The 24,129-nt window shown below is 32.1% G+C and overlaps 4 protein-coding genes across 8 annotated transcripts in view; 1 reads left to right on the plus strand and 3 right to left on the minus strand.

The window, feature by feature from the left end:
- Window positions 1–6,406, minus strand: part of LOC112465000 (neuronal calcium sensor 2) — a 125,122-nt gene extending 118,716 nt beyond the window's left edge. The window contains exon 1 of the mRNA XM_025032342.1: window positions 5,966–6,406. The gene's annotated coding sequence lies outside the window, so the exon portion shown is untranslated. The remainder of the gene's footprint in view (window positions 1–5,965) is intronic.
- A 1,793-nt stretch (window positions 6,407–8,199) lies between these two features.
- On the minus strand, window positions 8,200–10,840 carry LOC112464996 (myeloid differentiation primary response protein MyD88). 2 transcript variants are annotated; one of them, XM_025032333.1, is made up of 7 exons: window positions 10,251–10,366; window positions 9,981–10,177; window positions 9,793–9,885; window positions 9,539–9,666; window positions 9,269–9,437; window positions 9,025–9,184; window positions 8,200–8,942 (listed from the first exon to the last, which is right to left on the minus strand). In XM_025032333.1, exons 1-7 carry the CDS (start codon window positions 10,364–10,366, stop codon window positions 8,522–8,524), a joined length of 1,284 nt encoding a protein of 427 aa, XP_024888101.1. In that variant the 3' UTR covers window positions 8,200–8,521. The 2 variants fall into 2 exon arrangements, with proteins under 2 accessions (XP_024888101.1, XP_024888100.1); XM_025032332.1 differs by having other exon boundaries at window positions 8,202–8,945; window positions 10,251–10,840.
- Window positions 10,814–15,462, plus strand: LOC112464995. Of its 3 annotated transcripts, XM_025032330.1 has the most exons (11): window positions 10,827–10,908; window positions 11,976–12,150; window positions 12,276–12,346; window positions 12,446–12,573; window positions 12,753–12,846; window positions 13,377–13,429; window positions 13,501–13,817; window positions 13,900–14,147; window positions 14,236–14,355; window positions 14,476–14,593; window positions 15,388–15,462. In XM_025032330.1, the coding sequence occupies exons 2-11, from the start codon at window positions 12,085–12,087 to the stop codon at window positions 15,460–15,462; spliced, it is 1,290 nt and encodes a 429-aa protein (XP_024888098.1). In that variant the 5' UTR covers window positions 10,827–10,908; window positions 11,976–12,084. The 3 variants fall into 3 exon arrangements, with proteins under 3 accessions (XP_024888097.1, XP_024888098.1, XP_024888096.1); XM_025032329.1 differs by lacking the exon at window positions 15,388–15,462 and having other exon boundaries at window positions 10,814–10,881; window positions 14,476–14,872; XM_025032328.1 differs by lacking the exon at window positions 15,388–15,462 and having other exon boundaries at window positions 14,476–14,872.
- Window positions 15,463–18,923: 3,461 nt separating this feature from the next.
- On the minus strand, window positions 18,924–24,009 carry LOC112464990 (transcription termination factor 2-like). Of its 2 annotated transcripts, none has more exons than XM_025032321.1 (12): window positions 23,829–24,009; window positions 23,283–23,464; window positions 22,878–23,120; window positions 22,586–22,752; window positions 21,923–22,454; window positions 21,664–21,804; window positions 21,249–21,466; window positions 20,616–21,117; window positions 20,166–20,509; window positions 19,923–20,093; window positions 19,638–19,837; window positions 18,924–19,556 (listed from the first exon to the last, which is right to left on the minus strand). In XM_025032321.1, the coding sequence occupies exons 3-12, from the start codon at window positions 22,993–22,995 to the stop codon at window positions 19,409–19,411; spliced, it is 2,541 nt and encodes an 846-aa protein (XP_024888089.1). In that variant the 5' UTR covers window positions 22,996–23,120; window positions 23,283–23,464; window positions 23,829–24,009; the 3' UTR covers window positions 18,924–19,408. The 2 variants fall into 2 exon arrangements, with proteins under 2 accessions (XP_024888089.1, XP_024888090.1); XM_025032322.1 differs by having other exon boundaries at window positions 23,918–23,997.
- Window positions 24,010–24,129: the final 120 nt, after the last annotated feature.

Raw genomic sequence — 24,129 nt, forward strand, 5'->3', positions numbered from 1 at the left:
TTCAATTAAACTCACTCTTCGTCTCTTTCTAAGGGGGACAGTTAGAAAGAGACGAAGAGTGAGTTTAATCGAAGGTTACAGTTAATCGACGTTGGTGAAATTGGACCTAAATCCAATAATATCCTAATAATATGCAACAAGGATAAATTAAACATTAGATATTCAGCTTCTGTATAACAAAAAACTATTATCTATTTACATATCTACTCGCGGACTGATCATTTCCATTCCGTCATACCGATGTGTCAATCGTGAAAAATTAAGTTCCAATTATTTGCAGTGAACATAAGACTGCATAATTAAGTCTAATCGGATATTATATCATTCTTAAAGCGCAGCATGACAAATTGCGTAGAAAATGAAGATAAATGAAGAACAGCAGCTGTCGAATGCAAAGACTGACACATATTGTTAACTTTGATGCACATTTAAGCCGATAAATAAGATGAAAATACACCTAATTTGAAGTGCAAATATTAAGAAGTAAGAAATTTACTTTTCATGAATCAACAGCATGTTGAAATTCGCGTGTCTCTAGTACATTTACACTACGAAATTGTTCTCGAAGTGGTATCGGTAAACTTTCGTACAATTTGCTATCGCGTGCAATAACGTTTATGTGTTGTGTATATACGCTAACTTGTCATTTCATATAAGTTTGAAGACAAACAGATGTTCGAAAACTTTACTTTTCTCTTCTTCACTTCTTTTAGCCGAATAGCATATAACTTTTGTTTCATATAACATATATAATAATCAACTAATGTAAAACTTACACATATAACTAGTCCTATAACGCGAGAATTGTTCCGTCGAAACACTATATACATTTATGTGTAGAAAGAAATGTAAAAACATAAAGTTATATATATAAAGTAAGCTACGGAGATATTCTTTCCCTTGCGATACACTGTCAGAGTAATACAAGATGAATCGAAAAAGATACATCGTCGCTGATATCGTATTCTGGTAATAATTAATTCAATACAATTTGAATATAGTACACCGAGACTGGCGTGTGTATGCCTATACCTACGTTGAGCGAAAAATAGCTCTCCTGTGTCGAATATAATCCATTTTTAACTGATCGACAGCAAAAGCGCGAAATACAGAATACAATTATAGGAATGCAATAAAAAAGTTGTTAGAAATTCGAGCTCGCTCCTTGAGTATTCATTGAGTTTCGCGTTCAGTAGTCACTCGTAATACGACAATTCACGAAATTATACATTTCAAACTTGATTACATTTTCTTTTTTCACTAGCTCTCGTGGAAATTAAATTTCGCCCACGTTGTTTTCTTTCAATACGACAATTTCCTGGACGAATAATCGAGTCGTTTCTACGCTATTTTTCGATAAAACGCACGACACTTCGATATAAAATTAACGTTTTATGCCCGAAATAAAGTATACTTGAATAACGTTATTCCTATCGTTAACAAATCGAGTTTAAAAAAATACTTTATTCTTATTCGGTAATTTGCAAATATGCAATCGCGTGTGAAAATGTTTCTCGCAATAATACACGCATGTTGTGATAACTTTTAAAAATAATGAAATACATCTCATTATTTATATGTTAATTAAAAAGTCGTAACAATGAACTAAAAAATAATTGGTACATGCAGAATGCCTACTCACTACTATATGTTGTAAAATAAATAGTTACAATTAATTCACATACGAATGTCACGTAAAAACTTAACTTCATAAAGTAACTTCTTATATATATTATAGGTACTAAACGTACGTTTGTGGTGTTCTAATTTTACTTCTGCATCTTTGCACGATGTGCAACCATTGCAATTATACAGTCTTGCCAACGAGCGAACAGAGATAAAGTGAAAAACGTGAGCTCATTGTTGCGCAGTTTCGGTGTTGTTAAATTTTCTACAAGTAAGTTCGATTAATCAAGAATTGATACATTTATTGTCGCGTGATCGCAAATAAATAATTTATTCATGATAACGCCTAAGTAGGCGCCTTGTGAAATTCCTCAGGTCATGAGATACAAGTTATTTACAAAATTCTATACGTTTTCGTAGTCTAGTCGTCAGCTCTGTTATTCTGTTTACGCTTGGCAAGATTTATTAGTAAACCGGATTTAGTGAGCAGCTGTGCATATAGTCTCTGTATAATACACACGCGAGAAAATAACGTGCCAGAATTACATTCGATCCATTCTTGTGCTGGTTACTATATAGTAAAACAGAGACTTTGTTGTGACATTTAAATAAATGTAGAAATCAGATTTGTTTAAGTTTGTGCTAATACCTTTATTTTATTATACCGAATTTATTACGATTTAAAGCAAAAATAATGTATACTCAAAATATTAAGATCAAGGTATCTAATAAATATCTAATAGACAATTTACTAAAAAATTTTACGACTTTTTTCTACTTTCTCATTGCATGTAAATATGGATGTAATTTTGTATTAAAAAGAACTTATTTTGCCAAAAGGTATATTTGACATGAAAGGTTATTCTTTGAAATATTTTTAAAGAATTACGATAGTGAATAACAGAAAAATATATTTTTAAATTAGTTTCATAGATCTCGTTGTGTAACAAAAATCTAATAAAGAACTTCATGTTATCTAATTAAGTTATTAATCTATATATTATAAACTAAAATGTCTGCTTGTAATATTCTCTGTTAACTCCTAAACCCTTTGACCGATCTGGACCAAATTTTGCACAGTTACTCTCTATAGATCCCTACGGAAAATATAAGCTACCGTGAAAGCTAGCCACCCTATCCCCTCTGATGTCATCCCCTTGATACTTTGTGGTAATCCCGGACAACAGTACGCCGGGTAGTTTAAGCTAGTTATCTATAAATCCAATTTTGGTAATTAAAGCACCACAATCAAATCTTTCAATGTTTTCAAAAAGGAATAATTGATTCTCAATTTCTCGAGTAATTTATAGTTAAGAAAACAACAACTTCTAAATATACTTCAAATTGTCACGAGCAAAAAAAATTTGAAAATAACACCTGCTTATGTCCGATTATATTAATTATATAAATTATTATTTTGTATGTATAAATAATGTGTCATCCAACAGATTCGAAATTTAAACGCAATTTATATGTATTTATATATAGTTTGTTGTTAAAAACCGCGATTAAGAATTTCTTCGCAATATGTATGTGTTATAATCTCGCATCGATATACGATACGAGCTTTGAAAATGTCGCATAATTGTAACTTTATATCACAAACATACTTGAAATAAAAATTCTAGATATCATGTTCAAGGATTGTGATAAAATGCGGTGGGATGAAGTACGCGTAGTCAAGCGCGTGTCATGAAATCATATCTGTTTCCATGTAAATACGTCAAGAGTAACCGGAAGCGATTGTGACTATCGCTGAGGTAACTAGAGTGGTATTTCCGCTACGCAAAATGTAATTAATCATTTCTATAAACAACGCGTAATTAAACCGAAATATTTTCAAATGTCTTCAAATCTATAATGTGAAGAAAATTTATTCCGAGATTTACTCTTAAAGACATGATTTCTTTACGCAGGATATGTTAAAGAATAGAATTCGGAATTTCGGAAGTAGATAGTACTCATCAAACTAAGTAAGAACCATCAAATAAAATAAATTGCAAAATTAATCATATCAATGATTTAAACAATTTTCAGTTTTAAAACAATCAACTTCCCATTTTTGCATAAAATTATGCGTTTTCTTTTGTATAAATCTTCTCACTAATGAAAATGAGTTGACATGAAAATATCAAAGTCACACATCATCGAAAAGTAATTACTTTATAAACACATTTTATATGTATTTCATATATAGAAATATTTCGAATGTGAAATATCTTACGTAAAATATTCGCTTTTTAATTATTTTAATACTTTTATATATGCGAGATAATTTAAAAAACTAATATATATCTAACAAGAAACTTTTATTAATATGCGCAACTTTTATCTATAATTAGATTTTCAACTTGAATAAATAACTTTTACTCAATTTGGTGATTACTAAATGCCTTAATTACTTGCTCTCTAAATCCTGAACCCTTTCTTTTAATATCCTGTATACATAAAGAATATGATAATATAAGTACCTAATTCGCGATTGTGAGATCAATGTAATTTAACTAATTAAATTTATAACTTATTACATTCAATTTCAAGTTACATTGGAAAAATTATTATCACAAAAGATACACATTAAAAAAATCAAGTAAAATATATTTCCATATTTGTCATATTTAACGTAACCTTTATGTAAAAGAATATAAATAATACATACAGGAATAATTATCAAAGGGAAACATATATATAACAATTATAAAATATTCGTATGCAATTTCATGACAATAAGTTAATAAATTAATGACCGACAAATTATAACACGCTCGATAACACGTGATCGTAAGGTAAAAATCTACAAAATAAATTGAAGCAAGTTTCGCAGTTATATTTTTATATATAAAAAAAGAGTAGACTTTTTATTTCATCATTTACCTTTCACGTTGTAAGGACTCGATAACAGTACACAAGAGACTTTCGTATAAATAAGCCTCTCATATTAAACAGTGAGTTGAACTTGATTAATCGAAAAGGATTACCGAAGCGAAGCCCCAAGACTGATAGAACAGAGTATAATACAGAATCTTGGATCAGAGGAACGGAATTAAACTCGACGCAATATACAATTCGGGAATAATGCTCGGAATGGGGCAGAATCCAATATGAATGTTGAATGAAAATACGATAGCGACTCTTTGGAATAAGCCGTTCATTACTCACGTTCACCACGGCATCTTAGCATAATTATATACGTCTGCGATATTTCAACGGTGCCGAAATAAACAAGATTAATGACTGAGCGCGCAATCGCGAAATGAGAATTGATAATGTTCGACGTAATTAAAAACAATATTAAAATTCAAAGTAACAATTCTTTACAAGGTAGCATTTCTAGCATTCCTGAAATTCCTAACGTGTTTGCCATTATCGAACGCAACTACAGAACGCAACTCACTGAGACGTTAGAGAAAAGTCAAAATAACATAATCTTTCAAAGGATTTTTTTACAAATTGTAGACTGACTGAAAATGGGGATTAATCGTGACCAATTAGTCTTCATTTTAAATACATAATTTAAGTACATGACGTATCTTTAAAACAAATATAAGTTCATATCTCACGCAGCTGCTTTATAAATTTTTTTTTAATTTCATCTTCCCTTTTCTCATTAATTGCTATTATATGCGCGTAAAAAAAAAATTAAATGTTATGTAATAATTAATATCAATATATATTTATCATGCTGTACTCAAATGTATCTGTAAATAATAAAGAATTCTAGATTTTTGTACAAGTATAGGTATTACAGACTGTTTTAATCGCAGAGACACAGTCAATTCTGTATCGTACTGTTGAATAATTCACATATGATTTCTAATAAGATCGAGTTCTAGTGAACGCATATTTTCTTCTCCCCCCGGCGAAATTTAAATTCTATAATCTAAACGCACATATTACGCGTTAGCAGTTTGGAGTAATTCAAAATCAAAACATTTTCATCATTATTTGTATGACAAACTGTTGTCGATTAACAATTATTTTAAAGAGATTTAAAACATACTTGGAAAAGTTTAGTATATACATATGAGACAATAAGCGTATTCCAACGAAACGTTTTTACAAAGAAATTAACCCTTTGAAATCCAACATAATAACGTTCGCGTTCGATACTTATAAATATAAAGTTCGCTATCAGTATATTATATCTCTGCCATCATTACGTTAATTACTGGAAAATAATACACGAACTGAACGAAGTCATAAATCCTGAGAGACAAGAGGTAAATCTCTGCAATCAAGGGGGCGATATCGAGGCGCGTTTCGCGGCCGTCTGTGTCGCGGGAACCCTACTCGGTGCTCCGAAAGTAAGCCGACAAAAAAAGAATGATCGTAGACTCACCGAACGTTGCCAGGTCCGTGGGTCATGATGCTCGCGGGTATCTGCTACGTGGTCCCGGCGTGGACCGCACATCTGATGTCGTCAGCGATGCACACCGTCGTCATCGCGTGGCGGAAGGCAGACGGAAGACGGCACCGTGGAAGACCCACCAGCGGCGCGAACGGATTCTTGACGCCCAAACACGCACCCACGCACTTACGCACGCATGCATGCATACGCGGTGACAGGTCGACCGCGCCGGCACATGACAGCCTGACAGGAGCGAGAGACACGGTAGGAAAAAGCCGGGGTGGGGAAGGGAGAAGGAAAGCGAGGACAGGCGTGAGCGACATTTCCAAAACAAATTCGTACTTACTTACATTCACGCGCCAACCCAGTCACGCACAACACGTATGCAAACAACGCACACGGATGTAGAGAAAAGGAGGGAGAGAGAGAGATAGACAGAAAGATGCATACACGCACGCACCTACGAAGGAGTACACCCGACTCCAATCGCACACCTGACGCGAAAACGATGTTCTCGCGACGTGAAGGGGGGGGAGACTCCGAACAGAGAGAAAGAAAAAGGGAAAGACGAGCGATTGCGGGACGATCGACGCGACTGACAGAGAGGCAGATACGCGCACATTCGTCGCAAACGTACACAATGCGGACCCGGACTCCGGACGCGGCGCGACGCGGCGTCCGCGCGCGTTATTACGAAGGACGGAAACTCGTCGCCGGAGCCGGAGCCGGAGCTTCGTTCGCTCCACGAGCCGCGGTCCACGCGACGCGGCGGTGACATCGGTGACGTTGGGAACACGGTTCCTCGCGCGGAACGGCGGAACCGCGCGCTCGCGGGACAGCGGACAGCGCGCGGGGGGGGGGAGGGACAAAACGCGCGCGCGATCGTCCTCGCGAGGGCGGCCCGTGACTCGCGGGGGGGGCCTTTATACGTGACGCGGGCCGGTCGATCGGTCGCGTTCGGCGGCCGGCGCGTTTACGCGTCGCCCTACTAACCTATGCGTCGCACGTCGGCCGATCGTCGCGGTTGCCTGCTCAGCGAGTTCAAAACATTTCCGCGACACTGACTTGTGCGGCTAACACGACGGCTGCCATATTGGTATCCCATTCCACGATCGCCACCGATCAGGCGCGTACGGGAGCGACGCCACGCGGGAGTTCGCGCGACCGCGCCGACATCTCGTGACGTCACTCGCAAGCCGGAAGTCGATATTGATAATGACCAATAGCGGGCTATCGCGCAAATTTTTTGATAATTATGTAATCGACGGATAGTAATGGTATGTACAAGAATCCATCGGACGATAAGCTGAATTCTATTTTTCAAAACGTTATCATCTTTTTATGTTCGATTGATAAAGTAAAATTCAGAGTTACGCGTAAAATTGTATTAATCTACATTTACACATATGTATACATTGTATACTGTTTACTATAATATGTTTAATATGTTTAATTTATGTATCATCGAACATTTATATTTTGTCAGAAATATCGAAAATTTATGTTTTATTTTCAATTTTCAGTTATTATTGTTTATAAGTTTGCGCACAATTTTTAGCAGACCACGAATAATTAACTTAACAGGCCAGATCAGCGTAAATAATATTTCTATATTAGTATCATGTATCTTTTACATCACTGTACAGTTACGTAATAAAAAAAGTAAAATTATAACTGAAATGCATGTAATTTATCCTAGTCTAAAACTATAATATCTATTTTTAGTGAATCATTGGTTTACAGAAAATAAATGATACACACTGTGACTGTATCGACTGTATGCAGTGTATGCTGTACAATGTAGTGTACAGAAAAGATTTCAGATTAATTTTTAATCAAAATAACACATCCAAATTTATCACACGTAGCTGTTTCTAAATGTTCAAAAACTCTATACATTCGATATCGAAAAGATTTTTTGAAAGTAATTATTTTATAAATTATTTATGATTTATAATACCTTTTATAGATTCGAATATCTTGAAAGTGTCAATCCTTGCAAAATATTACGAAATTATTATAAAACATAAGTAAGATTTCGTAGTTGTAGAGCGAGATAATTGATGTGCTTGATATTAGGGAACTTTCCATATGTTCTTCAAATGCAATAATATACTAAATGGAAATGTATATCATAATGTATATCATAATATATATTAACATTAATTAATTATATATATAATATATAAAATTAATCTCAAATTGCACAATGTACATATATATATATAAAACATTATATTACAATTTATATATATAAATTCTTTACTAATTTCGCAGATAACTCCAATACTATAATATCATATTTAGGTCGATAATCTCGGAAAAATAGCATATAATGCATTTATATCATTTGTCACTAATAAACTATTCTTAACTTCACAACCTTCTAGAGTAACATGTGCGATTGTCGTGTAAAACTCATTTTTGTACGTATCTTCCTATTTATTGTATCTCGTAAACGTTTAAACATACTTCCTCCTTCTGTAGACATAAAAATATATAAAACAAAATTTCCTATACAACCCTTTGTGCAAATTAAGATTGTCATCAGACCTTTAAAGCAACTCTTTTCTTTGTGAATTTGCTAAATAAATTTTTCTTTTTGTTCTTGTATGTATGAGTATCTGATAAATCTAAACTGTCTAAATTATCTATCGATGGCAGGTTTTGTACAATTGTCTTTGTAGTTAACTGATCATTTTGCTTTGTTTGCTTCGTCTTCCGATTTGAAGTAATTTTTTCCCATCGAAATAACGTCTTCTTCTTTTTACTATTGACATTTAAAGTTTTTATATTATTTTCTTTCGCGATAGTTTCACTTTTACAATTTTCACTCTTCTGTCGTGGATATTTCAATGCTTCATTTGCTTCTTCAGTAATGTGCGCTATATCACTGTATTTATCGAATAAAATTTTCTTTACTTCTGTAGTTTCTTGTGTTTCCTCTCTATTTCCTATTTTAGTTAAACTGCTGCGGAATTAATACTTACATCAATTGCATTCTTAAAAAATAATTTATTATATATCAAATTGAACAAGTGTTACGTTACCTTCTGGCAATAGAATTTGGAACTTGTATAGAATCACGTAATTTGCCCCAAAAATCATATAATCCTTTATGGTTATAATCCAAATTATATATATATCTCAATTGAACTGGCAATTCACAGCTTTTGTATATACATGGTATAATTTTTCGCTGTCGTTTTTCTAAAGAAAAATATGGTTTTTTTTTTAGATTACAGCACTTGGAATACCATTATATTTCAAAAGAGATATAATATGAAAACATACCAATACTTAAGGCTGTAGTATAGTTCAAGAAAAACTTGTTTGCTGAGCTTTTCAGAAAGCTCGGTGATACTATAACGAGCAATCTATTACATCGGTCGGATATTAACTTCATTACTGCGTCATGCTCGAATTGTACACCAGCGACTAAATCTCGATCCTTCAAACACAGCTGAAAGCAATAACGCAGTTTAATTTACCCGACTTTTGTGAAAAGGAATCGTATATTACATAAATTACATTTATTTGCGAAATTACATTTATTTACGATACCTTCAAGTTGAATTGTGTCTCAAGTTTCTCTACCATTTCCTTCGCAAAATCATTATCCTCTTCTACGTACAGAAGGAATGCATCATAATATTGTGTTTTTAAACCTTGTCGTGATCTATGAATATCACCTATAGGAAACACACAAACAAATGCCACGTTGTCACAAACAATTGTGCATCTAATACAAATAAATTTGTATTGCACAAAGTACTCCAAATTAAAGTGTTATCGACTACGAATCATTCATGACAAACCTAATGTAAGTATTTCCTCATCACATTCGTCTATCGGATCTGCTGACACTTGCGCTCTTTGCCGATGCTCCAAATACCTCTCAGCATCACTTTCTGTATCGATAAATCATCAGCTGATAATTGTGATTACGGAAGATTTTTACATTTACAAATACAAGTTGTTCTTTTCTTCATAAGCGGATACATACGGAACAAAGCTTCAGTGTCGTCAATAATATCCCATCTGTCCATCTGTTCCATAATTGCTTGAAAATTTTTCATTGTGATATCCTTTTTGTTTTTGTCCAACATTGTAAACATGTGCATAGTCGGATCAGAATGTGACGTCAGTAATGACACGACATCCATGCTGAGCTCCAACAGATGCGCCAGGCCTCTCCAGTCCCTTATAATTTGTTTGTAAATTAGTTATGTACCACATACGACAATTTCAATTAAAGTCGCAAGCTAACGCATACCTTGGCAAACCGTTGTCGCTTGGTAAAACTTTCATGGGGTTCAGCATAGTTGCGACGATTTGTCTGGTCGCAACAGTGGCTGCAACAAGCGGCACATCTGACAAATCGATTGTCATCTTGAATTCCCTTTCTCCTCCCTTTATTTAAACGGATATTGTGATTATCGTGTCGAGGCACAGCTGTGCAGCGTGCCTTGTACTTTGTACTATCTCGACTCGACGAAACCGTTGTTGTCACGGGCCACGGCTGTAACCATCACAGAAACGTCGGTCCGCAATGCAGTGTCTCGCGAAGTGCATTTGTCGTAGCAATTTATTATTGCCACGATCGGCTTTCCGACAATCAGTGACAATCACTCGTGTACAGTATACACGATTAGCATACAGCGAACGATGTTCACGGATCCCCTTCCTCTCTCAAGATTTTCGTTCACTCGAAACACCTCTGTCGTGTTTTTTAGAGGTTATCAGAGGTTGTAAACCAGTTCTGCTCCTGGATATTCCGCTGCCCCGCTGGGGAATCCCCAGGAAAAGCAGGCGGCGATGATTTTCCAGAGACTCTGCGTGCGATCACCTCCCCGGAAGTCCGGAACTCCCGGAAGTGACGATTTAAATGTGGATCATGTGACGAGGTTGGAGATTTGCTGCTAAATTTAAACGTATGCTCCGACGTTATTACGATATATTCGTAAACGTATTTTTTTTTTCTTATCCTGCTTTCTAAATCTTATTTTATGCGTGTAGCTAATCCCGACGTGTTTAACTTACAGATATTATACTTTGAATTGGGATGTGCCAAAGTTTTTAGATTTATTGTGGCTAGTAATTAATTACTTATTTTGAGTATTAAAATCATTAAAAACAGTACTTTTAATACTCAAAATAAGTAATTAATCACTAACCAAATAATCACTTACAGTATTAAATTTCTGTAAGGGCCCCTAATTCTGATTAATTTAATTAGCGTTTAAATTCAATCGGCGGAATCGCATGAAGCAAAATTTCTATATAATTTCTTGTTTTAATTTTAATAATTACCTTAGATAAACTCAATTTTTCAATAGTCATGACACATACATCAAGCGTTTTATGCATCATGATTATATTTTACTTTTCTGAAAAGATTCAACATCAATATATGTACATACATATATATGTTATTTACTTATTATTCAATTTAAATAATTATCTTAGCCTAAAGTAAAATCTTAATTAATTTTTTAAACATGTTGAATATTTATAGAAACCACACATGCACATACACATACAAACTATCACACAGTTGTGAGTTTGTGAGTCACAATATCTTCACACAAATCTTAGCATGTTCCAGGTATAAAATATTAAACTGTATTGCTCAATCATTCTTGTAATTTTTAGTGATAATTTTTTAAGGATTTTATAATTTAAAGTTTGTTTCTTGAGTATATATATATATTTTTTTTTACTTCATGAATAGTTCTTTAACTTAAAAAAAATGTCGAAGAAAATTCAATGGCAAAAGGAGTATCTATATTATTGTCCGGGATACCTTATATAGAGCGTTTAAAATTTGAACTAAAGGAACGTCTTTATAATACGTAAACACTCGTTACATACTGTTTAGATTGTATGATCCTTTTGATCTTCATAGTGTTATTAACAGCACAGTATGAAAGATCATTTGTAGAGCGTCTTATATGATTACCAGTTTGTTGCTCCAAATCAAAGTGTCTTCTTTTCGCAGGTGCAAGCTCATCTTCATCTGTTCTTATTGTCGCTGTGCTAAGATACCGATTGCACACGAGTATTTCTACTTTAATATTGCTGGAAATTAATTAATAATCAGAATCGGAATGCGTGAGCGAATTAAAACTATAAAGCGATGTTATAAAGCTTTACAATATGAGATCAACAAGCAGGTGAGTGTGAATACGACTAATATACATAAATATGTTGAGGAATTGTGAAATATAACACTTAAAACAAGGAGCTTAAAATTTATATTCCTGTTAAAACGCTTTGTATTTCTTGCGTGTGTTGTCAGGAAGCACTAAAGAAGATATCTACCTTACACTATGAGCTGAAATTTAAGGATACTAATCATTTTTCAGATAGGTGAGTGACTACTCTTATTGTTAATCTTAAGTTGAGAGTGATGTCAAAAACTATAACTATCTCTATTTATGTGGTTTCATTTTCTTTTTACATTTATAGATTCTTACAGACAGCATCTATAATAAAAAAGAATCTAACTGTTTTCAAATCTGCTTGTGATCATGTGGATATAGTTACTATCATTCTTGACTTCTTGCACACTATCGGTGTGAAATTTATGTTTGACGGTGAGATTATGTTTGATATGTATAATAATATTCTTGTAATATAACTGTGGCAATATCTTTTCTTCGCTTCGTCACTTTTGATATTATTTATATTTAAAAATGATAACAATAATATGCTTAGAATAATATACGTATTAAATTGTTTAATAACAATTCTTATTTTTACTATTTTTTTCTAGATGAATACACTTTCGATGAAATTATTATAATATGTATTATGGATTTTGTATGTGAGGAACCTGAGATTTCCTCATTTTTGAAAGCGGCCCTTATGTAATTATCCAACAAAAATATACATATATCTGTATCTCAGAGGTAAAGAATCATATTTCCAGTTTTGGCCATAATGGAGTTAATGCATTTTTCAATATAACAGGAATTGCAAAGCGTCTTATGTCTATTGTTACTTGTTACTAGTTTCTAAGATACAGTGTCAGAAAAAGTCGTATTGAAAATTTTTATAGTGCTTAATTTTTAAACCACATACAGCGTGTTATTGGCAGTTGTGCTACTAAACATCTCAGTTAAGTTACTTTATCAAAAACTTAATAAATTAAGTTACTACTTTTATTTTATATCTAAAAAAATATATTACTTCCCTATTTAAAACTTTAAACTTTGTTTTCTCTGGATGTATAAAAATGGACATACGATCCTTTACGCATAAGATACAGATATACATTATTAAATTAAGTTCCGTTATTACATTATTTATTAAATATATTAATTAGTATTTTTTATTATGTTAAAATCGATCGATATTATCCATTTTGTAAACATTTTTATAATTTTATATTTTTTAGCAATAATTCAAGGTTGGAACAAGCAGATAACGAATATGAAGTATTAATTTCAAGTAAGCACATTCAAAACATAATATAAAAGCATTTTTTTAATTTTATTACAAAATTTTTAAAATTTATACAGATTGCTTTTATGAGATGATTGTGTTAGAAGATTCAGACTTGTATGCAGTTATTAGCTATTTGAGGATTACACCTTCTTTCCTGTTAAAGATAAAAAAAATTTACGTCCAGGAATCAATAAAACAGAAATTTGTATGGCTCTTAAAAAAGTATTTTCAAGGTTTTTATACATACACGGATTTGCCTATTTCTACATTTCATACAAAAAAAGAATTATATTCGTTTCCCTCATATCTTCAAAGTCTGTATTCAATCAATATGGTGTCTATATGGTCAGAAGATATCACAGCTGCAAAAGTATTAGCAACGACTTTACGCGTACGTAATACAATTTAAATGCTGTAATACAATTGTCAAATTGCTTAAAGCTTTATTAAAACAATTTCTGTTTTGGGAACAGAGAGATATCACGTTTATAAATGCACACTTCGAGTTTTGTCCCAATATCACGTTTTCTTGGAAATGTCTGACTTCTACTTTCGATTTTTGCCAATATTTTGACATGTTGAAGGATAAAGATGAAAATAAAATAGACCCAAACAAATATACAGGTTTATGTTATGATCTTTTTTATGATGGTTTATGGCAAAAGCCTGTGAAGGATACGTATTGGATACATAATGGCAATACTTATGCAAACGCAACAAAGTACGAATACTTGCATTTTTCCTGCCTGTCTTTTTTTTTAATTAATAAAAACCATGTATTAAATTAGTGTTTAAATAATTCATTATAGGGAAGATGTGATGTTATGCGTAGAATCAAGCGCGGAAGCATCCAAAAGTTGGAGTATTTTGCCTTTTGTTTCTAGAAAAAAAGTATTAGAGAATCTTGCATCTACATTAGAGTGCAATGGGTATTAATTTACTATATAACATTTTCATATATTTTATAGTCTTTTATTTTAAACATTTGTGTGTATGTGAACATTTAATAGCACTTTTAACAAATTTTCCTTTTTTGTTTTCTTTTTCAGCAAATTTCTATTAGCAGATACAGTATTGAAATGGTTAAAATCATCAAACATTAACAATACATTAAAATGTCAAGATGAAAGATTAGAACTAACCAACTTTCGTGGATCGAAAAATGTTGTTAGCATTTTTCATCCAGATGAAGTTGTATCGTTCGGTTATCTGACATTATCTTTAATGATTGGCAATTGTGTCATTGTGCTATTTGATAAACGTTCGTGTTCTTTAGCACCATTTTTCAACATGTTTTCAACAGCTGAGATACCTCCAGGCGTTATAAATTTGTTGTCGAGAAGAGATTTGTCTGAGTTTATTTGTGGTGTAAATTATGAACCAGACGAAGCGTTCAAGCATTGTACTTCTATAAATCATATTATACTTCCTCTTAAATAATTTTATTAATGCATATTACATATGTAATAACATTACATGTTTCATATATTTGTTTCTATACATGTATATAAGTAAATAAACACATTCATGCATTTATTTAGATATTATCACTTTAAAATAACAGTTTCCTTGTCATTTATCAACTAATATTTTGAAATAAAATTAATCATATAATAATATCTCATCACATATCTTTTAACGCAATATTATTAATTATCTCAGGCATGAAATATTAAACTGTATTGCTCAATCATTCCTGTAATTTTCAGTGATAATTTTAAGATCTTTTAATTTAAAGTTTGTTTCTTAAGTATATATATATGTAGAGCGTTTAAACATTTTCGAGCGTTAAAATTTGAGCTAACGAACGTCGTTATAATATGTAAACACTCGTTACGTACTGTTTAGATCGTGTGATCCTTTTGATCTTCATAATGTTATTAGCATCATAGTACGAAATATTATCTATAGAGCGTATTACCAGTATATTGCTCCAAATGTTAAAGTGTCTTTTTTCGTAGGTACAAGCTCATCATCATCTGTTCTTATTGTCTCTGTGCGAAGATAGCGATTGCATACGCGTATTACTTTTTTAATACTGCTAAAAAATTAATTAATAATCAGATTCGGAATGTGTGAACGAAGTAAAACAATAAAGCGATGTTATAAAGCTTTACAATATGAGATCAACAAGCAGGTGAATATATGAATACGACTAATATACATAAATATGTTGAGGAATTGTGAAATAAAATTTATATTCCTGTTAAAATGCTTTGTATTTTTTGCGTGTGTTGTCAGGAAGCACTAAAAAAGATATCTACTTTACACTGCGAATTGAAATTTAAAGACACTAACAACTTTTCAGATAGGTGAGTGATTATACTTATTAATCTTAAGTTGAGAGTGATGTCGAAAAATATAACTGTCTCTAATTTGTTGTTTTATTTTCTTGTTATATTTATAGATTCTCACAGACAACGTCTATAATAGAAAAGAATTTAACTGTTTTCAAATCTGCTTGTGATCATGTAGATATAGTTACTACTATTCTCGATTTTTTGCACACTGTCGGCGTGAGATTGATGTTTAAAGGTGAGTTCGATACGTGTAAATATTCTTGTAATATAACTGTATAGCAATATATGGGCCGTGATATGAACAATACCTTTTGTTTACTTATTTATTTTCTACATCATTTATATAAAAAATAATAACAATAATGTACGTAGAATAATATACATATTAGATTATTTAACAGAAATTCCTCTTTTATCTTTTTCTAGATGAATCGTGTACTTATAAGGATATGGTTATAATATATATGATGTATATTGTATGTGACGAACGTGAGATTTCATCATTTTTGCAAGCGGCTCTTCTGTAATCATCCAATAAAAATACATATATACATTATTATTAAATTAAGTTATATTATTAAATTATTTATTAAATATATTAATTAATATTTTTAATTGTATTAAAATTGATATTATTACTAATTTTGTAAACATTTTCATATCATTTAGCAATAATTCCAACTTGGAATATGCAGATATCGCATATAGAAATGCACTTTCACGTAAGCACATTCAAAACATAATATAAAAACATGTGTTTAATTTTATAACAAATTTTCTAAAATTTATACAGATTGCGTTCATGAGATGGTTGTGTTAGAAGATTCAGATTTGTATGCAGTTATTAGCTATTTGAGGATTACACCTTCTTTCCTGTTAAAGATAAATAAGATTTACATCCAGGAATCAATAATACAGAAATTTATATGCGTCATGGAAAAGTATTTTAAACATTCAAACTTGGTTTTGTCTATTTCCGTATTTCATGCAAAGGAAGATTTAAATTTATTTCCCACATATTTTGCGAGTCTGACGAAAATGCATATGATGTCTATATGGTCAGAAGACATTGTAGCTGCAAAAGAATTAGCAACGATATTACGCGTACGTATTACGTAATATAATTTAAATGCTGTAATGCAATTGCCAAATTGTCTAAAGCTTTCCTAAAACAATTTCTGTTTTGACAACAGAGAGATATTACGTTTATAAATGCACACTTCGAGTTTTGCTCCGATATCACGTTTACTTCCAACAAATGGGTGGAGTCTACTTTCGATTTTTGTCGTTTTTATGGCGTGTGGAAGGATAAAGATGAAGATGAAATAAACGCAAACCAATATACAGGTTCACGTTATGATCTTTTTTATTATGGTGCATGGCAAAAACCTGTGAAGAATACATATTGGATACATGATGACAATATCTATGCAAACGCAACAAGGTACGAATACTTGCATCTTTCCTGCCTTTCTTTTTAGTTGTGCAATAAATTTTAAGAAACTTAATAAAAATCAAATACTAATAAATTAGTGTTTAAATACTTCATTATGTAGGAGCGATATTCTGAGATGCGTATGCTCAGCGTCGGACGCAGCCGTCAGTTGGAGTTCTTTGCCTGTTGTTTCTAGGAAAAAAATATTAGAGAATCTTGCATCTACATTAGAGTGCAATGGGTATTAATTTACTATATAACATTTTCATATATTTTATAGTCTTTTATTTTAAACATTTGTGTGTATGTGAACACTTAATAGCACTTTTAACAAATTTTCCTTTTTTGTTTCCTTTTTCAGCAAATTTCTATTAGCAGATACAGTATTGAAATGGTTAAAATTATCAAACATTAACAATACATTAAAATGTCAAGATGAAAGATTAGAACTAACCAACTTCCGTGGATCGAAGAATGTTGTTACTATTTTTCATCCAGATGAAGTTGTATCGTTCGGTTATCTGACATTATCTTTAATGATTGGCAATTGTGTAATTGTGCTATTTAATGGACATTCGTGTTCTTTAGCACCATATTTCAGCATGTTTTCAACAGCTGGGATACCTTCAGGCGTCATAAATTTGTTGTCAAAAAAAGAAATGTTTGGCGTTTGTTTTGATAAAGCTTATGAACCGGAAGAAGCATTCAAGCATTGTACTTCTATAAATCATATTATACTACCTCTTAAATAATTTTAATACATATTACATGTAATAACATATATTAAATACATGGTTCTCTAATATTTGTTTATACATATACATATATATATAAGTAAATAAACACATTCATACATTTATTTAGATGTTATAACTTTAAAATACCAGTTTTCTCTTGTCATTTATTATCTAATGTTTTAAAATGAGATTCGTCATATAATAATATCTTATCACATATCCTTACTCTCATATTAAAGAGTTTATTTTTCTTGTGTCCATATCCTTCTTCCTCTTCATCTATCTCCTTCTCTCTCCTTCTCTCTCTCTCTCTCTCTCTCTCTCTCTCTCTCTCTTTCTCTCCCTCTCCCTCCCCCCCCCCTCTCTCTCTCATCCCTTTTTCTTATTCTTATTATATTAAGGAGTTTACTTTCATCTCATCAGCACATATCTTTTAACTTAAAATTTAATATATTATTAAAGATTATATAAAAAAACGTTTAAAAACGGCAGTTTATATCTAATCAGATTATGCTTTGCATAATCTGCTCTCGACAGACTTGGCTCTGCCTGAGATATCCGTATCAATTAATAATATCGTATCTATTATTTGTGTCCTAATGTTTTTAAATAATTTATAAATGTATACGAAACACACATTCAAGGATGTTAAACTGTTAGACATAATTCTAAGTTATAATACAGATATATTCAGATTTGATTTTATCAGAGATGTAAATATCGATAGACATTAATATCATTCGATGTATACTAGGTTTTTGAATAATAATAGCCTAGCTTACTCAATAGTTCATTCTTTTTATTTGGAAACGTTTATGTACCTTCATAAAATAAAACCTCTTACATTTTGTTTTTTTTATTTTTTATTTATAAGACTTAGATGCTTCAAGCGTATATTTTTTTCACAGCGTGTAGCATATAATAATCGACAAAAAAAGTACCGCCGAAATTAATTAATACAAATAATGAAATATGAAATATTAACTGTTATAATGTAATAAACTGAGAAATTATTGATATCTCATTATATCTTAAATTTATTGATTAAACTTGCTGCTTAAATAAACTTTTGAAAAGACACATTTTATACTCATTCATATTATGCTTGGAAAACTATTAATCCTCTAATGATCCAATGTGATTTTAAATAAATGTCGCTTAATTTATTCTATTTTGCATTAGTCGCAAAAAATATCATGTCAATATGCATTGACGCGACAGAACTTAGGAAATAACAGCAAATAAAACATATCAATATACATATGTCAACAATTAAAACAGTCAAAGCACATATTAATTGTCTGGATAAGTAAAATTAATATAAAGAATAGTGATACATTTGTTTCTTTAGTAAAATACGTTTTGCTATGAAAACTATTGTAAAAAAGTACTTAAAATAGAGAACGCTTTATATACTTAAATAAAACGGATTATACATAGTTATAATTAAGTGAAACAAATTCTAGTATCCTATTGTTTTAATTCTATTTCTTACATACGATGAAATAAATCAGAAGCCGAATAACGATTTGAGATCGTTCAACGTAAGCTTTGTAGCTGCGTTGGTTCCATCGCCGCTCAGTACATTTCGCGCTATTTCAAGTTTTCGTTCTTGCAACGCTTTAATACGCTCTTCTATTGTATTAACACAAACAAATCTGAAACATAAACGCAAAAATATTAAAATAAACTTTGCAAGAAATGTATATGCGTGGAAATCAAGTACGATGTAGACTAACTTGTAGATGTAGACATTCTTTGTTTGACCAAAACGATAAATCCTATCTTGCGCCTGCGTCTCTAACTGCGGATTCCAATGAATGTCAAATAATAACAAGTGATTTGCGCCTACCAGGTTTAATCCCACTCCGCCAGCCGTAAGTGAGAGCAACAGGATTCTTGGGCCGGAATTTCGTTTGTTAAAAGATTCCATTATACCCTGAAAGAAAAACACGTAATCATTTCTTTTTGTAACAAAATAAAATAACAAAAACATATGTAATATTGATATCCATAATCCGTACTTGTCGATCTTTGATGGCGACACTTCCTGTGAACTTGCTGAACGTAGCACCTTTTATCACAACCAAGTGTGATGCTATGACATCCAGTAGCTTTGCCCATTGTGAAACAATGATGAGTTTATCGTTATCCTTTTGTAAAATTTCTTTAACCTTGTCAAGCAGTATCGTCATCTGAATCATTATATATTGCATTAATCACACATAAAATGGTGAAATCTTTCAGATTATACAATTATCACTTACCTTGGAACTAATGCGATCATCGTCGAACACTGGGTTCTCAGCAGTAAGTAGATTTCCGGCTACTCTTTCATCAACACCGATTTCATCTTCCTCATCCGCATTATTGATTCCATTGAGTGACATGTTATTTACTCTGGATAAGAAATCGGCATCCACGTTTTCTGTATCCATTATACCGCTTTGCTTCACATCTTCCTGATCCAACATTGCATGGATTAATGCCGGATGGCAACATATCTGACGTAGTCGTAGAAGGAGTACCAAAATCTCATGTGTCTTTACTGATACTGAGGCGTGCATCGCCAGCAATTTGTTTTGTGCTTTCGTAAACTGAGTTTCCTTGTCTTGGAAAAAAAAACAACAATTATGCATAAAAATAATTAATTACATTAAATTAATTAAATAATAAATACATTTCGGTGATTATACATATATTATTTCAAATCTTACTTGGGTTTGCAAGATAGGCGGGCTTATTATACCTCCCACCATACAAATCGAACATGTGCTCTTTTTCCGCACGTTGAGCTAAAAATTGTGCGAACAAAGTACGGGAGTAAACTAAAATTTTCTCGTACACCAATTGTTCCTGATGGTCGAGTTCCACCGTCACCTCCTCGATAGACTTGTCGGGTAAATTTTCTAAATCACCTTTGGCCATCAGTTCTTGTTTAGTTCTCCGCAACATTAATGTCTTCATGACCGTCGCCAATCTTTGATGACCTGCGGCATTCTTATTGTCTACCCATCGTTTCCAAACGCGTAGATCATCGAACGGTGAGCATCTGAGAAACTTCAGAATAGAGTATAAATCTAACTCCTTATTTTGTATAGGTGTGCCGGTGAGGGCCCATCGTTTGTTTGCCATCAGTTCACAAACCGCTTCGGATGCCTGGCTCTTGTGATTTCTCACTATATGAGCTTCATCAAGTATAACTCTCTTCCAGTTGATCTGCAAAGAAATTTTAATTTGCGATCAAACTAAAAACTCAAGACAAATGTGTATTTTATGTTTAGATCAAAATAAAAACTTCTATTTTTGTCTACTCATTAGTCAAATAATATTTGCAAGCTTTAGCGTACCTTAAATAATGTAGAATTGCTTTTATATTCACGAGACAATATATTATACGTTGTGATGACCATATCGTTTTTCGCCAATCTTTTAGGAAGGCTCTGACGATTAGTGCCATGATGCACCTCAATAGACAGTAAACCGCGTTTGCATTTGTTCCGTACTTCGTTTTCCCATTGCGACAATAAGGACGCGGGACATACTACCAGAGTACCACCCTTATGACCTGTGGATCATTGATCATATATCTAATAATTATATAAATACATTTATTATATTATATACATTTATATAATTGTTATGATTCATGCTAGATATAGTATCATAACTTCAATAACTTAAGGTTAAGAAAAAAAAGCAAATATTTTAAAAAAGTATAGAAAGGCAAAAATATTATTTTTTTTATTAGGTACTTTTACATACGTAAAGGTTTACTCTTGTTAGTCCACTCGCCATCATCATCACTATCACTTTCATCCTCATCATCATCAGAATCTTTCATAGCAAGAGTGCTTATAGTCAAAGCTATCATAGTCAGTGTTTTGCCCAAGCCCATATCATCCGCTACAATCCAAGGTAGAAATACGTTTCCAATTAACAATAATGTAAAATTAATTAAAGTAATATTTAATTTAATATTAATATAATTAATATTGTAAGTTGCTATTTTGTAAATATTTACCTAAAACGCCACCGGATGGTTTTTGCTGTTCCCTCCACAGAAGCCATGCGAGAGCATGCTTTTGATGTGGCATTAATTCTACCTTCAATCCCCTTGGATCTTCTGCTTTCTCATTTTCTGACGGACGAGCTACGAGTGATCCGTGCAAATCTTGTAATCGTTCAACCGTTAAAGCAAGCTCCTTATCTCTGGTGGCTTGTGCCTTTTTGCCCAGTTCCTTTAACTCGGGAGATGACCTAGGATTCATTGGTATATTGTCTATACCCCCATATGAATCCTCACTTTCATCATCATCATCATCAGGATCTGCGGAATCGGAATACGACTCATCTTGCAACATCCGTGATGATTCCTTCATGAAACGAAAATGTTCTGTTACTTCGGTTTCTTGACTGCTAGGAAGTGACACCAAAGGGGTATTTTCCAATTCCCGTGTCAATATCCTGATTTCTTCTTCTTGCTGGCGTATACGTTCTTGTATTTTCTGCCCTTTATCAGGCAATGCTTCCATATTTCCATCATCAAGAAATCGCTAAAAATATGTTATACATATGTTTTAGTTATACATACATGTTCGATGGTGACATATTCATCAATTATCAAAATTGTCTACATTATTTATTATTGTATCTCAGCAATTAAATATATCTTTCTCATATTTACTTTCATTTGGGCTGACTCATTTTTAAGCTGCTCTAATTTGCAAACCGTGATTGCTCTTTTCTGTGCTACTAACGGATCCACATTTTTAACATTTGTAAATTCACGCCTTGCAAAAGACTTTGCGAATTCGGAATCGCTGTTTTGCCCGGATTGTCCAGAAGCAGAATCTATAATATAGAAAATATAGCATATAGATATTATTACGTGTATTAAATATTTGTATAAAAATGTATAAAAATATTTATCTATCGAAGATTAAGATCTGTACATTTGATATAAATAAACTGAATACCTGAATCAAGTGCGATAGTCACAGCTACATCCTGAAGAGCTTTATCTTCTCCATCTTCTGCTGTTTTGTAATCAGTATCACTTTGTTCATGTACATTATCGAAGTTAATATCATTCATATTAATAAGAGAGTCACTAGAAGAATTGGGTTTTAATTCTTTTATATCTTCCTTAGTATTATCATGAGTTACGTCTTTCCTTTTTTTACCCTTGGTTTTAATCGGTGAATACGAAGGAGAAGAACCTATATAAAGTAACAGAAATAAAAATCTATATAAAATATCAATATAAAATAATATAATCAAGTAAAAATTCTATAATATTATTTTACCAGCAAATGTTTGAAATATTACAGAATCACATAACATAACATGATAGTAGTCTTTATTTGCAAGATGATCATTACCTGAATTTGTATAATTGATGTCACTAAATGTATGATACTCTTCATCCTCATAATCATTGGGAGGTTCATAATCATCACTGTCATCATCAGAATCTACTATATTATATTTTCTTCTAATATTTAAGTTTCTTGGGTGAATGACTGGTGTTGTATCATCATCATCAGCATCACTGAATTTATCCCTATTTAAACATTTATAAGAAAATATTATCTTCATCATTGTTTATATTTTAATAACTTATTTCAACATGTAATTATAATAAATAATAAAAATATACAAAAAGAAAATAAGAAAAAGATGAGAAATTAAAAGAAATTTAAAATTATATTTTAAAAAAAAATGCAAATGTAAGAATATAAAAAATCCAAGTACAATAAATTACATGAGTAATAAGAATGTATATGTGTAATTAGTGTTGAGGATTCAAATAAATAACTCAATCCAGGTTAAGATCAAATAATAGGATAAATATAACGAATTTCTAAACGTCGATAACGTTTTCTATTTTTTTTTTTTTTTTGTTATTATCGCTCTTATTTACATACTAGCCTATGAAGGGTGCGTTTCACTTAACGCCCGCAATGCTCTTAGAATTATTTCGTCCTTGTTTATTTTGTCAAATGTTGGAACGCACCCGAAATATTACGATGGGGTCGACAATCGAGAACGTGAAAAAAAAAGACAGTCTCCCACTAGAGAAAATTATTCTACGACTTTATAATACAAAGCAAATTAATCGCCTTATTGGGTGCGTTCAGCCGATACTCTGCTAGCCTAGCAATCGTGAGCAGTCGCTCGTTTTCGCTCGTTTCCTCTCCTTTGACCCAATGGATTAAAAGGAGAGGA

This window comes from Temnothorax curvispinosus, unplaced genomic scaffold (genome assembly GCF_003070985.1).
Source record: "Temnothorax curvispinosus isolate PA1 unplaced genomic scaffold, ASM307098v1 QBEX01014792.1, whole genome shotgun sequence".
Classification (NCBI taxonomy): Eukaryota; Metazoa; Arthropoda; class Insecta; order Hymenoptera; family Formicidae; genus Temnothorax; species Temnothorax curvispinosus.

What these genes read in the sequence shown, in the direction of transcription:
- LOC112464996 (XM_025032332.1), bottom strand. Translation starts at nt 10,366, where the DNA reads ATGACAATCGATTTGTCAGATGTGCCGCTTGTTGCAGCCACTGTTGCG. An exon ending in CGACACTGAAGCTTTGTTCC is followed by an intron (nt 9,886 to 9,980) that starts GTATGTATCCGC and finishes TTATCGATACAG; the next exon opens with AAAGTGATGCTGAGAGGTAT. An exon ending in TGAGGAAATACTTACATTAG is followed by an intron (nt 9,667 to 9,792) that starts GTTTGTCATGAA and finishes TGTTTCCTATAG; the next exon opens with GTGATATTCATAGATCACGA.
- LOC112464995 (XM_025032329.1), top strand. Translation starts at nt 12,085, where the DNA reads ATGCGTGAGCGAATTAAAACTATAAAGCGATGTTATAAAGCTTTACAA. An exon ending in AATATGAGATCAACAAGCAG is followed by an intron (nt 12,151 to 12,275) that starts GTGAGTGTGAAT and finishes GTGTGTTGTCAG; the next exon opens with GAAGCACTAAAGAAGATATC. An exon ending in ATATGAAGTATTAATTTCAA is followed by an intron (nt 13,430 to 13,500) that starts GTAAGCACATTC and finishes AAATTTATACAG; the next exon opens with ATTGCTTTTATGAGATGATT.
- LOC112464990 (XM_025032321.1), bottom strand. Translation starts at nt 22,995, where the DNA reads ATGAATGATATTAACTTCGATAATGTACATGAACAAAGTGATACTGAT. An exon ending in GCAATTCTACATTATTTAAG is followed by an intron (nt 21,118 to 21,248) that starts GTACGCTAAAGC and finishes ATTTCTTTGCAG; the next exon opens with ATCAACTGGAAGAGAGTTAT. An exon ending in ATGATCGCATTAGTTCCAAG is followed by an intron (nt 20,094 to 20,165) that starts GTAAGTGATAAT and finishes ATAATGATTCAG; the next exon opens with ATGACGATACTGCTTGACAA.